At 37.3% G+C, this 17,040-nt stretch overlaps 1 protein-coding gene across 1 annotated transcript in view; it reads left to right on the top strand.

Annotated features, from left to right (window-relative positions):
• The window catches only part of MYT1L (myelin transcription factor 1 like), a 130,808-nt gene that overhangs the window by 19,340 nt on the left and 94,428 nt on the right, over window positions 1-17,040 (top strand). The window contains exon 4 of the mRNA XM_067294830.1: window positions 6,363-6,739. Coding sequence (XP_067150931.1) covers window positions 6,363-6,739 — 377 coding nt within the window. The remainder of the gene's footprint in view (window positions 1-6,362; window positions 6,740-17,040) is intronic.

Below are 17,040 nucleotides of genomic sequence, written 5' to 3'. Positions count from 1 at the left end.
GGTTCAAGCCATAGGGCTCAGTGGAATCCAAATATCTTATTTTCTGGTCAACTACTATAAGGATCAGCCCATTATGCTAAATCTAGTCAGTACTCTGAGAGTGATTTAATAGGATGCAGTTATGCAAATTAATTGGATTTGCATATACTTTGCGGATTGGGTTTATTGGGACTTATCTGCAAAATGCCTGTTTTTTGAATACCCCCAAAATCATCATCATGAGATACGGACCTTGGAAGTCATCTAGTCTAAACCAAAAGTGATACTTACCGTATTCAGTAGGACAAGTATAAGGGCCTTGGGAACTTCATGCATGAAGCCATCCATAGGCAGAAGTCTGCTTGGAAGCAGACTCTTCCTAAGCTGCTGTCCTCAACTGTACTTCTTTAAAATTGCACCTCATTGACACTTCAGATACTTAAGAGCATCATTAAATGGTAGCCTGTTTTGCATGTTTTTGATAACTTCACTAGGTTTCTATATAGTAAATTTTTAGGTGCCTGTTACGTACCAAATATTATGTTTTACATTAAATTAAATTCTCACATTAAAAAAAAAAAAGTGAGAGCAGAGTTGTTTGGGACACTTTTTAGACTGCAAAAACATTTTATAAGATTTTTCAAAATATTAATGCAAAAAAAAAAAAAAGAAAGAGACCTCCAAGAAAAAGTATTATTCAGCTTTAGGGCATAATATTGCCATTTTCTTATTTTGCTTAAGTTGGGTCTATAGCACAAGGCTTCTGAAATAAGAGATTCTTATAAAAGAGAGAAAAATGAAAAAAGAAGGCTGGTAGACATGACAGATAAGATTCACTTTATCTAAATTAGGTATTTAAAGTTGACTGAAGCTTTATTAGTCACATAGGCTCCCTTTATAATTCATGTTGGGAAATGAACGCCTCTAAGAGGAGTTTTTTTCCTCCAGATATGTGTGTCATGTCCCACCTGTGATATGTGAGGTAGCATATTATGGAGAAGAGAACATTAATCATTAATGTGATTTAGAAAGTCCCTTCTGTTTCTCTGGTTCTATACTATATATAGTTAAAGAGGTATGCTTAATTGTTACAGCTTAGAAATAATAACCATATCAATTATACTGAAAATTGGTATTACATTTGTATCAAAAGTTATTCAAAATCAAGGAATTGAACTTTGGGGGAAAAAAGGCATATTTTCTGAAGAAGAGTCCTGCTACCAATGAGTAGCACTGAATATTTTTAATGAATAAAAATTGCATATGAGTTTCAAAACATAATAAAAATCATCTTCTAACTGAGGAGTATAAATGTATATACAATTTATTCAATTTCTTTAATTATTAATATCTATATGTCCTCTTGGAGTTTATCACTATGAAATTCTAAAACATTCTTTCCACAAGAATTATTTATGATAGCTTCTGAAAAACTGAAATGGCTGAGACATACAGAAAAGAAGCGTGTAATATTCAAAAGTGTATTTCAGGGAGCCCAAATATGTATTCTGCTGAAAGCCAAGAGAGCTGAAGTGTGAGGGGAAAATAAGACAAACGTAGTGGACCAGGGAAATACAGTGAGCAATAAAAGAAAAAATAAAAGCATACAAGACAGATAAATCAATGGGGTCATTGCTATGAGCAGGGATAAACAAGTCTAAAAAATAAGCAAATAAGGGAATGATCACAAAAGCCAAAACTGAAAATGGAAAGAAAATTGCAGAAGCTATGAGGACAAGCAATAACAGATTTTACAAATATATGAGGAACAAGAGGTCAATGAGAAAGACTGTAGTCTCCTTATGTGATTGTGGGGGGAAGTTAGTGACAGATGAGGCAGAGACTGCTGGGAAGCTAAACGCTTCCTTTCCCTTGGTGTGCTCACCATAGAGACCAAAGGGAAAATGCCAGAAACAGAGAGAAGTGTCCTGGAGGCAGAATCTGAAAAATTAATGAAACAAAGGGTGATAGCAGAATAGGTTAAGAGAAAAAAAGAAGAAAATAGGGCAGCTAAATAGTAGGCTCCAGGTCTGGTGGCCTGTTTCCCGGGCTTCTGAAAGAGCTCAATTTTTTTTTTAACTCTCACAGACTAGGTATATAGATGAAGACTAGAAGGAAGCCAGTGCAAGACTCTACATTAAAGGTTTTATAAGAAGCCAGGTAATGCTAGCTTTGTAAACGCTAAATCCAAGCACAGGCAAGAATAAATTCAGGACCATAGAGAAAATGAACAGCACATTGGTACAAAGTAATTAGGAAGGAGTTTACAAAAACTGACTCAGAGTTAACTAACATAACAGATATCCCCAGAAAAGTGGCAGTTTCCTCAGTCTTACAGTGTTGGTCTCAACCTTGTAAAATATATGAATGTGCTTATTTCCATTAGTTGCTGATGTGTCCTGAATTTTTACTGCATGAGCAAAGACAGTGAGAATAGATAACCAACTAAATTTGAATTCACAACTTTATTTTGATAGCTAAAGTTGCAAATAGTTATTTAATGAGATTTACAAAAGCATCAAAACAGATTAGGCAGCTAACTGGCTTTGATTTCCATTGCTGGGTAGGCACTTTAAGGGGGCCTGAATCCTGAGTGATGTCTTAGATTATCACATAATTTATAAAATGTTGTGTAGAAAAACATCAAGCTAAAGATTAAAAAAAAAGATTAAAAATGGACAAAAATTATTATGATGACAATTCCTTTCTACCTTTGACTAATAATTTGCATCTAAGAAGTCATACACAATTATATTTAGACAGTAAATACAAAAATTAAAACAGCAATTACAACCAAAATAGATGTAGTTATTATAATACTGTCTTCCTTGCCAGCTCCTAGACTGTTGTGAATTCCTAGTGGACTTCTTCCAGGCACTGCTAAATGAAAAGTTTCTGCAGGTATTTAGTGTGGAGAGTGAAGGGTGTAAAGAAAACAGAGCCAGACTCTTCTCAGCGGTGCCCAGTGACAGGACAAGAAGCAATGGGAGAAAACTGAAATACAGGAAATTCTGTCTGAACATAAGAAAAAAACTTTTTACTGTGAGGGTGGTTGAACACTGGAGCAGGTTGCCCAGAGAGACTGTGGAGTCTCCATCCTTGGAGATACTCAAAAACAGACTGGATATGGTCCTGGGCAACCTGCTCTAGGTGATCCTGCTTGAGCAGGGGAGTTGGACTAGATGACCTCCAGAGGTCCCTTCCAACCTCAACCATTCTGTGATTCTGTGATTCTTAATTGAACAAATATGTGGGAGTGGGGGGTCATTCTGGTTTTATTGTGACCAAATTCAAGTTTAATTTATCTCCAGTGGCCAAAAATTGTAACAGCTAAGCTTCTACTTCTACTCTTTATCCTTGATTGTTTTAACTCAGAGCTGTCTGAAGCATCATCTTTACCTCTTATAATGTTCTAAGAAGGTTATGATGGGAGGAAGAAAAGAAATCCTAGGGATTGTTGGGTCTAAGTCTACTCACGTCTTTGAAAATCAGGATTTTGAGAAAATATCATTTAATGAGAATGACATTGAAGAATCTATAGTGAGGGTAATATAAATCACAAAGAGAAGGAACAGAAACCAAGACAAGAAACTAAGACACATCCACTCAATTAATATTACCCTATCTGCTTGAATTTCACTGAATTGGTATGCAAGTTTCTAAAATCCACCTAAGCCCCAGGCAGTGATTCAATCCTGTTTTCCAGGACTGCAGCCTCTGTTAGTCACCTGCCTGAAACAGGTTCCTCTCTAATTATCCAGCCATTTCTTTGGACACTCCACACACTTGGAAATTCCTGTTCTGAGAAAAAACTTCCCTGCCTTCTCTCAGAGCTCCATTTAGATAGTTTAGATAGCTCCTAAAGTCTTTCCATATCACCAGGGGAAGCTCTAAAATAAGTCAGATGTCATCAGAACTACAAAAATACTGTTTCTCTTTTGTCCCAGGTTTTAGATACTACATAGACTGATGGGGATTGAACTCCCATTTCTGCCCTGACTGTGACAATGTGGGATGTGACTTCTTCACTGTGAGGGTGACAGAGCACTGGCACAGGTTGCCCAGAGAGGTGGTGGAGTCTCCTTCTCTGGAGATATTCAAAACCCGCCTGGACATGATCCTGTACAATGTGCTGTAGGTGACCCTGCTTGAGCAGAGGGGTTGGACTAGATGATCTCCAGAGGTCCCTTCCAACCTCAACCATTCTGTGATTCTGTGATGTTCTCCATGAAGATATGTTCTATCTTTCCTCTTGAATCTGAGCAACTTTGTCCTCACTAGGTGTATAAGAATCACAGGCAGGAGGCAGGATTATGACTTGGCAGAGAGCAACAGTGGGAACCTAGGAACAAGGATTCCAGAGTATTAATAAGTTTTACACTGAAGAATCTTTGGATAGAAACATAGTCTGAAGAGAAGACACCAGAAGCCTAGGCCTCCTCCCTTCCCAGGCTTAGTGTTCTAAGAGTAGAAAAGGTTTGGGCTCTTTTTCACCTGCTGTGTAGTATCAGACTGTGAGTTTCTTGCAGCCAGCTGCACAGGAGCTCAGCTTCTAGAAAGGGGTGCTCTTACTCAGCATATACCACGCTACCTGCTGACTGGAGAACATTGCTTGGGTTTGGAGGCTGTGGGTTTATTCCCCCTCTGGCTATACTGAGCCTGCACCATTAGGCCTCGCTTTGGTGTCCATTTCTGCAAACTATATATAGTGTTATGACACACCTGCTCCCGGATGAGGAGGACTGGAATCTGACTAGAAGGAGGTGCACAAAATTTTCTTATTGGTTCTCGATAGTGTTAATGGATGAAGGTTGTTGTCTAATTTAGGCACACCGAATTATACTTTAGAGACACCTACAGTCCCTACACAGAGAGTTAGTGGTGCCTATGTTATGCAGAGAGTTCTTCCCTGGCAGGTTTTCCAGGATGCATACCCATGTTCGGTGACTACATATGATCCTTAGGTGTGTATGATAAGCAAACTGAACCGGCCCCCCTGTGAGCAAGAACTTTGCAATTTAAGTAAGACAGTGGTGAAGTTAGGCACTTATATAAAATGGACTGCTTGCTACCTAGTAGCAGGTAAAGTAATTGGGATGCATAGCTACTGGAATGCAATTAAATCTGGCCAAGATCAAGACCATGCAGACACCGCAAAGAACACGTCTATGGTACTAAGTGCTGTGACAAACCCTATTTTTCAGTGGTCTGTGAATATGAAACATTATAAGAAGAGAAGAAAATGATAAAGATCCTCAGTGGTTTGTAATCATGATAAGATGTAAGAAAATATAATGTAAAGAGGAGATAATAAGTTGATGTACAGAAAGGACTAGTGAGAACAGTTTAAATGTCGCAAAACTAGTCAATCACAGGAAAGAGACTAAAAAGCAATGTGGCTTGAGTAGCACTTACAATTGGACAATAAAGAAATTCAAAGAGAAAGTTTTTAAAAAGTGATTAGTGTGTGCGATCACCCTCTGTAGAAGGTTATAGGGGTTATGCAAGGATGATCACGTTCAACAAACACAGGTTATACAACGTTTGAGAAATAGGTGGCTAGTCTAATAGAAAAATAGTACAATTGTCCAAAACTCTGAAATGTTGTTATGGCTATCGTGGAATGTTACGCTGTATTAAAATGTTCAGAGCGCAAGTGGTACTTAGCTTTGGAAAAGTTTGACTTTCTTCACTGGCAAAGGATTTTATTTAATGTTTGATTTTTTCAATGTGAGAACACTTCTAACGCTGGCCCTGAAAACTGTTACTTTTGGTTGTGTAAGGGAGCTTTCTTTCCCTTTTATTTAGCCTTGTGGCATATAATGGGGAAGAACAATGGAAAATTTAAGAGCAATTCATTATTTTTAATAATAACAACAGCAACAGCGTTAAGAATGCAGTCCTGTTTTCATAACACAAGAACACATCTTAATTGTACACAATCAAAACCTTACTGACTGTTACAAAATTATGTGGTATTGCTTTTTTTCTGATTATTGTACTAATAGCTAACAAGTAGTAAAAGTTTGCTATTTTTTAACTACATTCATCTGCCTTAACAAAGAGTGGAACATGCAAAAGAGAGAAAAGAATGAGAAAGAAAAACACAGATTTGTATTAGTTCTGTAAATGTTATGCTGGCATGCGCATGTGACATTTTCAGGCAAATAATAATTGTTTGCAAGTTCAGAGGTTTTGTAAGTGTTCTGCCCCTTGGTCATTATTGCCTAAGCGGCATTTCAGTTTGAAAACATGTATTTTGAGAATAACAACTAATCATGGTATAGAATTAGAATAAATGACTAAATGATACAAGTTATACAATCTGACCTACAGAAATCTGCAGGATAGCGTAATAATATGCATCTTTTATTTTTGAACAGTGTTTATGGCTGTCCTTTGGCAAAAAAAAGAAAAACACAAGATAAGCAACCCCAAGAACCAGCTCCCAAAAGAAAACCCTTTGTGGTTAAAGCAGACAACTCTTCAGTAGATGAGTGCTATGAAACTGATGGCACAGAGGAGATGGATGAAAAAGAAGAGGAAGAAGAGGAAGAGGATGAAGAAGAAGAAGAATATTCTGATGACAATGAGGAGCAAGGTGATGAGGAGGAGGACGATGAGATAGATCGAGAAGAAGAAGAAGAGATCGAAGAAGAAGAAGAAGAGGATGAAGAGGAAGGTGAAGATGTGGAGGATGAAGAGGAAGAGGAGGAAGAAGAGGAGGAGGAGGAAGAGGAGGAGGAGGAGGAAGAACGTGGTAATAATCAGAGTATTAGTAAAAAGTAAACACTGTATGTTTTCTGGGTTAATCTTCCAGTGTGGTGTGTGAGGATTTAGCTGTGCAGTTCTCATTAAAGCTAATGGAAGTCATGCAGTTAAATCTCTCTGCTCCACACTGAAAATATACCCCACTGTGTTCTTTTAACATTTATTTTAATGTCTGTCTTCCAAATATTTTTTAATACACCAGCGCTTTCAAACAAGGAGGGTGGAGGTGTGTTTGTGCTAAAAATGCTTGCAAAAAATGTAATCCAAATAATGGATTAATGCATGCAGTTACCAGGAGAATATTCACAAAGGTACAAGCAAAGCATCAGCTACAGCTGGATGCCTGCACTGATCATTTGCAAGTGTATTTGCTGGGTCTGCTTACATAATGTCAGTGATTGCCCACATAAATTCTGTCACAAGTTTGCAGATAATTTTTTGTGAGCAAAAATGGGCCTATTCCCTTTGAAAATTTTGCCCTCCAATTTTTTTCCACCAAGAAACTATTCAGAATGAACTGTTACAATATACTTTGGTTCTTTGAGACTTGGATGTTGTGTACTTTAGTTGATTATATTAAAAATATAGAGAGTGAAAGGTTTACATAGATAAAGTCTTTCTAAAATTCATATTTTCTGGTTTTAATACCATGGTATCAATGCCATTTAAACATATATGTCCCTGTTAGTAACCAAATTAATGTAGTAGCATTGTGATTAACCTATTCACCTTCCTCTTTTTGGGGATATTGGACTCTATATAACTAGTATTTTCTAAAATATATAATCGCTGCCCACTTACACAAGAGTCCATATGCTGATGACAGACATCATAATGCCCTGGGGTGAAATGAAAGAATCATGCAAAAATTAATGAGCTATCTAAAAAGTATTTTGTTCCCATTTCCAGGGAACACGTTTTTGGTTGGGTAGATTCACCTTTCTAACCAATAAAAATATAAGAAAAGCTTTCAGCACTCCTCAGTTGGATTCCTCTTAGCAACCAGGTATGAAAGTTGTATGACTTTTGTTTCAGCATTCTGTAAGGTCAGATCTTAAATCTTAGAGAAGGGCTTTGGAAGTATTCTTTCCATTCAGGCAAGATGGTGGCCAGCTGGGTGGCTATAAGCATTTTCTCAGATACCTGAATCTGTAGCGTTTTCTCAATTGCTTAAATTTGCCAACAAAATTGGTAAAACACAAATAGCTGATCTGAAAAGTTACACAAGAATTTGATGCAACAGGGAGGCCATTTCCTTTTGCAGAGAACTCTGTCGTTTCAGAACCTGAAAGAGAAGCTATCTTAGATCAAGCTGGTGTGTAACTGCTAGTGCTATCCTGATGGGCAAGTGCAGGAAGTCTAGCAGTTTCTTTAAAAGATGATGATGACTGAGCTTGTTGGTGCTTAGGTCATGGCGAAACTGTTGCTGTGGTTTGGGCTGAAATGAAAAACTTTGAATCTACACTGTAAAAAATGATTTAAGGAAAAAAAACTCAAACAAAACACAAGAGCTCAAGAAAATTGCTTCTGGCAAGCCAGCAGGCTTGATACTCAATTTACTTCTACTGACATTATGAAACACAGTGCTTTACTTATTCCAGCACAGTTACACATGCAGTTAAGTGGTCCTAGTCAACCTATAGAGGGTAACACTGATTTTTAACTGCTTTCCTTCCATATATAGTAGGCTGTGGTTAAGAACTGCAAGTTAAGAATTTTACAGAGGTACCTGTATTATCTGCTTTGCATATTACATAGAATTAAAATTCATACAGGTCAAGTTTTTCTTAGGATCCCATGGTATTCCAGTGATAAAACATATGTTTATGGATAAATATATATTTATATATATTCTATGTAAAATATTATCCACTAGGAAAAAAGCTCATAAAATGGGAAGGATGATAATAGGTTTTATAAGAAAATTATCTTATGATCTTTTCAGAATCAATGTATTAATCACCATATGGACAATCCCAATTATAGCACAGCTGTTTCACAAGGTAGAGTTACTAGCAATTAATGAGGAAAGTAATATGTCATTCTTTATGCCAAGGAGTGGGGTTTGATAGAAGAATTTGTTCTTGGTGAGGTCTAAAAGCTAATTAATAAAGCAGGTTTTCTTAGATAGTTTATTTTCTATTGGTTTTGGTAGGGATCCTGTCATTTCTTTTTCTTCTGCTCATAACAAAAGCAACTCTGGTGGAATTTGGACCATTTATTTTCCAGGAAAATGAAGCACAACCAAAGTTAGGGGGTCTAAAAATAGGTGGTCTGAATATGGCATTTGCCTTTATCTATTGAGTATATGGGAAAATTAGGTCTAGCAGCTCTGAATTTAGTTGTCTGAATCACTCACTGCTCGCTTCAATTTAAATATTGTACTAAACCACCATCCACCCTCTAAGGCACCTTGGCAGGTAGTCTGAATGTGTCTTACTCTTCTTTTCCTTAGAAACAAAATGCAGAATTATCCTCTGGAGAGTAGGATGCCTGCACAGTTTTCATAAAAGTTTCTGTCACTTGCCCTGTAGCTCATAGCAGTTCAGAAAATTTCTGTAATTATAGTCTAGGTGGACAAAATAATTAAAATCTTAGCATCTGTGATAGAAGAGTTCACTCAGCAAGTATAGGTCCACAAAGCCAAGAATTAAGGGAAAAAGATAAAAAAGATACCATTTCCTAAACCAAATTCAGTTTTCTGTTAGAAAACGATAAATTCTGTGAAACTCCAGTACCTCATTGGCATGTCATTGCCCATACTTTCTGAAAACAGAAAGTGAATTTTGAATGGAATTCTCAAAAGATTATAGACAATATAGGTACATAATTCTTACTGAAAATATTGGGACATTTTTTCAAACCATTTTGGCCTTTTTGAAAATCACATCTTTCCAGTCTAGTCATTGGTGAGCTAAAGGACTTGGAAGATACAGAAGCACCCTAAAGCAGCACTCTTACAAATCTTACAATACCAATTAAAGAAACAAAAGGACTTTTTAGATCCGAGTCCCAGATTCTGTGCTCATATTTCTGTGTATAATCCATTGAATTAAAATTAATGCTTAAAATTCCCCATTAGTGGCCAGCATATCCTCTTTAAACTTCTATTAAATGTACTAAATTTCTTTAAAGAACAGGTGTCCGTCTACCTTATCAAAAAGCACAGTAGTCTTGAAAAGCCCTTATTTACAGCACCCATTAAAGAAAAGCTGAATCCAATTTCACTTATATCTTAGAAAAAAGGGCAGACAGATGACCTTTGTTAAGATAACCTAACCTGTAAATTCCAAACCAAATGGGAAGTAAATGAATGAAGGAGTAAGAGAAAAGGCTGCTTTTGGAGCTTCCTTTATCTGTGACAGTTACCCCTGAAAATCTTTGGTTTGAAATCTGAAGGGCACATTTGATTAGCAAGGCAAACTGAAGTACTTTTTCCTTCTCAGAGGAGCTCACTTCAGGTATCTGGGTCCCAAAGACTGTTTCACAAAGCTTTTCTATTATAGAAAGAAATCTCCGTTGGAGGAGCTACCGGAACAGATGTTCCAAGGCACCATTTAGCCTATATCACATGAAGACATTCAAGATGGCTTGTACTCCAGGTATTTCATAATTCCCCAGGGGCAGGAGGAGTCAGGCTGATTCTAGATCTAAAGAAACTTGATACATCAATCAAATCCATTTCAGAGATGATGCTACAAAAATTACTGCAATTTACTAAAAGGTGAATCGCCAAGATATGGACATCTGCTAGACACTCCCTTTCATGGTCTAATAAAGTCAAGGTAGCTGACAAATATAATATACCAATATGTGGTACTGCACTTAATTTTTAATAAAATAGCTGTAAGACATAGATAGCAGTACATATTCAAGGGGGCATGATACAGTGGGCTTTTTTTAAAATAAGCGTTAGCACATGAAAGTAGAGAGAGATGTTCCACCTGTTTTCACATGTCTTTAAACTGGACAATTATTTTTAATAATCTGGTAAAATGGTTCTTTTTTCCTCCACTTGCATGAACTAGACTCAGACACACAGGCCCTCATAATTTGAAATCCACCTACAAGCTTTATTAGCATTGTTAGTGCTCTACTTTATCTTCCTGATCCCTTCATCAAATTGCTTCTGCAGCAATTATGCATGTCCCTCTAAGCAAGAGGAGACACAAACACCAATCTAAAGGTAAAAGGATCACATGCGCTGAGGAAATTGTGGTAGCGCACAGCTCTCCAACTGTCCTTGTAACTTAAGAAATTCTACATCCTCGGAAAATAAGGAAGACAGATATGTATTAGCAAGGTGGACTGTCCAGCCTGCTGACCACTAATCATATTCATTTATTTAAACTATCAGCAGGAAAGCAGTCATCTATTTGGTGAACAGAGTAAGTGTCCAGTACTAATCAGAGCAGAGAGCTAGACTCCCATGTACCTCTTAGGCAAAACATCGAATAGAAGAAAATTATAGCTTTAAATAAAAAGCCAGAAAACAGCATTTCGCTATTTAAAACAATGTAAATGGAAAGAAGTGCATTTTCCAGGGCTGAAGAGGACTTAATAAATATATGCCAGCCTCACTAGGGGGAAGCAAATTTTAACCCTGCGCTAATAGACTCTATCACTGTATCATTTCATCTCTTTTATAAAAGAATATAGGAGCTCTTCTTTTTTTCTACTTCTGAAGAATGGGCAAGATGAGCAGACAGTGAGTTGGACTGAAAACTGGCTGTACGGCCAAGCTCAGAGGGTTGTGATCAGTGGCATGAAGTCTAGTCAGAATCCAGTCACTAGCAGTGTACCCCATGGGTCAGTACTGGGTCCAATACTATTCAGCTTATTCATTAATGATCTGGATGATGGGGCAGAGAGTACCCACCGCAAGTCAGCTGATGTTTCAAAACTGGGAGGAGTGGCTATCACACCAGAGGGTTGTGCTGCCATTCACACCAAGTCAATCATGAGCCAGCAATGTGCACTGGCGGCAAAGAAGGCCAGTGGTATACTAGGATGCATTAGGCAGAGCCTTGCCAGGAGGCTGAAGGAGGTAATGCCCTCTATTCAACCCTGATGAGGCCACACCTGCAGTGCTGTATCCAGTGCTGGGCTCCCAGGTATATGAGAGATATGGAGCTACTGGAGCGAGTCTAGTGAAGGGCCATGAAGCTGATGGAGGAGTTAGAGCATCTGTCACGGGAGGAAAGGCTGAGAGAGCTGGGATTGTTTAGCCTGGAGAAGAGAAGGCTCACGGGAGATCATATCAGTGTGTAGAAATATCTGATGGGAGGGAGTAAACAAGACACAGGGAGACTATTCTCAGTCATGCCCAGTGACAGGATGAGGGGCAATGGACACAAACTGAAACACAGGCAGTTCCATTGAATCTAAGAAAAAGCTTTTTTTACTTTAGGGTGACAGAGCACTGTAACAGGTTGCCTAGAGAGGTTGTAGAGACTCCATCTTTGGAGATATTAAAAAGCCGTGTGGACACAGTGCTGGGCAGCCTTCTGTGACCTTGCTTGAGAAGGGTGGTTGGACTAGATCTCCAAAGGTTCCTTCCAATCTCAATCATTCTGTGATTCTGTGAAGAAAAAAATACTGTGCTTAGGGTACTTCACCAATACAAATATGAAGAACAAAACAGTGAATAGAGCTGTGACTGGAAGACCTTTACCTTGGCCATTATGGTTTTTTTCTAGATAAGATGATAAAGTTGCCTTTCTGGTCTAGTTACAAAGTGCACAAGCATGGAAGTGGTTGGGTCAAACCACTGCATAAGACAATTTTAATTGATATCTTCTTTCTGCACTGAAGATATGAATATATAGTTTGCTACATGTCTTGATTTTTAGCAGTTAATATTATTTCATCTAGAGACATTCAGACTAAATGTTTTCACTTAATTTTTTTTCAGAAATAATATAATTAAACGAATTTGAAACAAGTAATTCAGAACTGAAAACCTCAAGGTTGTGAAGTAGGATGGGGAAAGAGCTAACCAGTAAATACCCTTTGGATACCTCCAGTTCTTGTGGAAAAGGCTCAGATCTATTTATTATACTTATTATATGTTTGTGGTTAGTTGGTTGGATGGTTGGTTGGTTGATTGCTTAAACATGAATGTTATGTTAATTTAGGAAGCTTTCACTTGTTGGTATGTTCTACGCTCAAGGTATTTGCTCTTTGCTGCTTACAGTATAATTTGTTAATGGCATCATTTAAAGATTATTTTTAATTCTCTGAAGTGAGATGCGGCCTGATACTGAGCTCATTTACATCAGGATAAATCAATAATAACTTTATTTAGATCAACAGAGTTATGTTTACATGAGGTAGTGTTGCTTATGTCACACATAACTTTTCATTCCCTTTGAAGAACCATTTTAAAAGAACGCCTTCTATGTGAATGTTTAACACTGAAGTTCAGTAAACCTTTCAGGCTCTGCCTAGAAACTTATGCAGAACTTTACACAGTTAGTAGTCCTGTTCACTTTTACTTCCATGTTTAAAGTTAGGAATGTACTCAAGTATCCTTCTGATTTGGGGGTTTACATACTTAGCTCTTTTCCTACAAACAGAAGGCCTTAAATGATAACATGAAATATCTGATCCTTCAAGAGCAAATGATTCAATTATAGCTTTATGCAGTGTAAAGAAATTATTCACCTTTGATGAGACAGATTATAGACCTTTGCTGTACATGATTTGTGTTGACGTCAGCAGAAATTCTGTAGAGGGTGTTGGGATGCTTAGGGTGATCACAGCCTGAACTTAAAGGCCTTAGTGAGAGCATCGTGCAACACATTCAGCAACACACTTGATTTTAATGTTGTTTCATCTCTGAATCTATTTTATGTGTGTGTTTGGTTGCTTTTGGTTTTAACTCACTGACTCTTCTCTTCAGTATTAGCTGAATATGAGATGTTGGGCCCATTGAAATGTCAAATTGTTTTGGTGCTTATGTGTGCCCAGACCTTTATGTAATCTTACCAGAGAAGTAGGTCTGGAAAGCAACCATATATCCCAGCAGTGCTGCTTAAGATTCTTGCAGATTGCAGTCCATAAGAAGAGGGTTCATAGAGGCTGTGTATTTCTGTATTTCCATTGCATCCTTCTGTCTGCAAAAAAAATGCAGAGTGGATCCTTGACTTTGCTTCTTTCATCTGTTGTCTGGCAGGATGATATAGTAAAATTACTTCTTTCTGGAGTAAGGTAGATTGGAGAAGAAATTCAAAATAAAGGTGCTGTAGTGCTAGAACTGTGTTCTTATTCTCACTGAGACTCTCTGAAAACAGTTCCTTCCCAATGATCTACTATTTTTGGCACAACAGCACCAAAAAACTGTTGCTTATGCCATATAGTGCCTTAAAGATCCAATAGTGAATTCAATTGTATATCAGCTCTTTGCATCCATATTTGCAAACATCATGACTTGATGTTATCTTAGAAAGTCTCAGATCTGGGATATGGCACTTTGGGAAACATTCTCAGGATGTACAAAAGTGAGGTCTTCATATTATCTATTTGAATTCCATTGCCTTTCAGAAGTGGTGCTTCCAAGATTGCATTGTCCAGACTTGCATAGCAGCTTACGCAGAGACTACAGACTCTGCATGAATCCTTCTTGATGCTATAGATGTAATGATTCTTAAAAATATTCAAAACAGTCTTGCTTGGTCAGTGTTACAGGTTCCAATTTTTCCTCTTGTGTTTAGAATGCAGCTCTAAGGACAAACTTTGATGACCCCATTCATTCACAATTCCTGCTGGACTGAAATAGTTGTCCTAAAGAGTGCTGAATGAATACAAATGGCAACATTTCACCCTGAAAAGTAGAGAACCTTATTTGGTTGCTGTAGGAGTTAATTTTGCACTATAACAGTTCCTCCAGGAGATAATAAAATGAAATAAAATTCCAGACTGATTGATCTTTTCTTCCAATCCATATCTACTCTCTTGAATCAAATTTGCAGTTCTGCTGAATGCCTCAAGTTACAGAAATTTCGTTTAACTAAAAAATACAAACAAAAATATGAAAAAATACATTCTTCTAAAACAAAAGCAGTGATGTGTAATAAACATATTTGCCTAAGCCTGAATACCTTTTATTAAGCAAGCATTTCTTCCTCATGTTATGGGTTTCAGAACAATTCAGTTTTGTTCTTCTGTCACCTATACCATACATGGCATAGTCCTTTTATATCATAAGAAGTACTTTCCCGTGTATGAATTAATTTATTCTACAAATGTTCTGTGAAAGCAGACTGTGGGAGCCAAATTAGTAAACTATGAAGGCCAATTCATTTATCAGAAGACTGAGAGGGCTAATGTTAGGAAAGAAACCACCTCAAGGAGTTTGGTTAAGGATGTAAAATAGTAATTAGGGAAGGCCATTGAAATGGTTATAGAAATTAAGCTGGTTTTGGTCACTCCTGTTCTTAAAAACCTCAGAATTATTTGGCATATAAAGGCTTCATACAGAAGTACTGAAAATAGTCAATCGCTAACATTAAGCATATAAAGTACCCATAATGCCAGTCGTTGAGCTTTTTTCATGTTATTTCTAAGGAACTCCTGCCAGATATTATATGTTTTATGCACTAAATATTACTGTTTAGCAGAAATTTGGGGTAGCTCCGTAGGAGAAAGTTTTGACAGTTAACAGGATTGACAGTTCAGCATTGGATGTGAGTTGATTAGCTGAACTGACCAATCTGATGATTCTGCCACCCCAAAAGCTTCATTTTGCATGCTGTACTAGTAATAGAAGAGTAAGTAGTAGTCTAGTTTTCAGCACTGTTGTTGTAAAGCCAAAGATACTCCACAGTTGTAAAACAGCTGAATTTAGAATTAAGAAACAGTACAAACAAAAAAGGCAAGCAGGAATTTTCTTCCTTATACTCCTTAGATATGGATTATTGAAGGGGATAAGTGAAAGATCTGTGTGGCATAAATGTTTCCAATCACATAATATAGAAGTGTTTGCAAATCTGCACAGGCCCACGTCAGGCTAGGGTTATGTCCTTACTTTTTTCAAAGCATATGTGATGAGATTATGTGGTTGACACATACACTTCTAAAGTGTGCTATGCAACTGTTTTCCTTCTGATTTCTATTGTATCTTATATATCAAATCCCTAGTTTCACCAACCGCCTCAATATTTAAAAGAAGTCTGTATAAAGAGATACCTCAGCTAAGCAGCCTCCTGGACACCCTGCAAAGCACTGGACCAAAATCTTTTTAGAATAACCCTTAGCTGTTTTTTTATCATCTCCAATAATTAAAACTATCATTCAACTTTAAAGGCTGGCATCCAACTGAAGGTTGAAAGTTGTTTTGTGTTGCATTGCAATATGTTGAATAAAACTTTGCCCTCAGATAATTAAGCACAAAATATATTTAATAAAGTAGCAGTGGAAATGCAGAATGACTGATAATTATTACCAGATTGTTAGGAATAGGGCTGGAATTAAAAATAAAAAATATACTTATGTTTATATTATAGTTTGTTATTATCTAATGAGAGCAATCTGTGTGCATACTTCTCTGAAAATATAGCCAAAAAGGGTGACTTTTATGTGAATATAAACTAGAATACATTCTTGGGAGTCAAGAATCTTCCTACATTTGATGGAGTGGGGTAAATGTTTCAGGACAGAATGAAATGGAAACTCTGCCCCTATCTGTAACTCGGGTACCTGAGTTGAGTGAGAGAGGTGTTGCAGGAGTTCAATACCACTTTTTCTTCTTTCCTAGCAGAGAAGGCTAGTAGCTAGACTGGAGACTGTTTTGCATAAGCAATGTTCTCAAGCACTCTTCTGAAGCTGTATCTTTTCTAAGCTTTTCTAAGATGTGAATCTTAGAAAAGAATTCAGAAACAGCAGTAGACCAAAGGGGGGTCATTCTTCTGGGAAAGCAGGACACGCTGGGTTCTTGTATTTGCTCCAAGGACACTCTAACCATTTTATGAACTGACTGCTTAATATTAGATTATAAAATCAGTTGTGGGAGCAGGGATCAGAAACCATATTTCTTTCTCGTAGATGAGTGCCTTTGTATACAAAGTACAATAAATGCAGTGTATTTTTGCATGACCCAAATAGCATGAAAAGAAATGTGTGCAGATCTTATGCTACTCTTGTGTTTTCTGCTTCCTAGTAGAGCCTGCCTTCTGTCTGGCTTGTGGTGTGATGACTTGCATACTTTTCGGGGAGATGTGGTATTCAATCCACTTGAACTGGGAAAGGTTTTAGTCCTAGTCTTATAATTCTTTAGCAAGTGATGTGCTA

The sequence above is a fragment of the Apteryx mantelli genome, chromosome 3 (assembly GCF_036417845.1).
Source record: "Apteryx mantelli isolate bAptMan1 chromosome 3, bAptMan1.hap1, whole genome shotgun sequence".
Taxonomy (NCBI): domain Eukaryota; kingdom Metazoa; phylum Chordata; class Aves; order Apterygiformes; family Apterygidae; genus Apteryx; species Apteryx mantelli.
The sequence above is the reverse complement of the archived record's forward strand: the minus strand, read 5'-3'. Positions and strand labels throughout refer to the sequence as shown.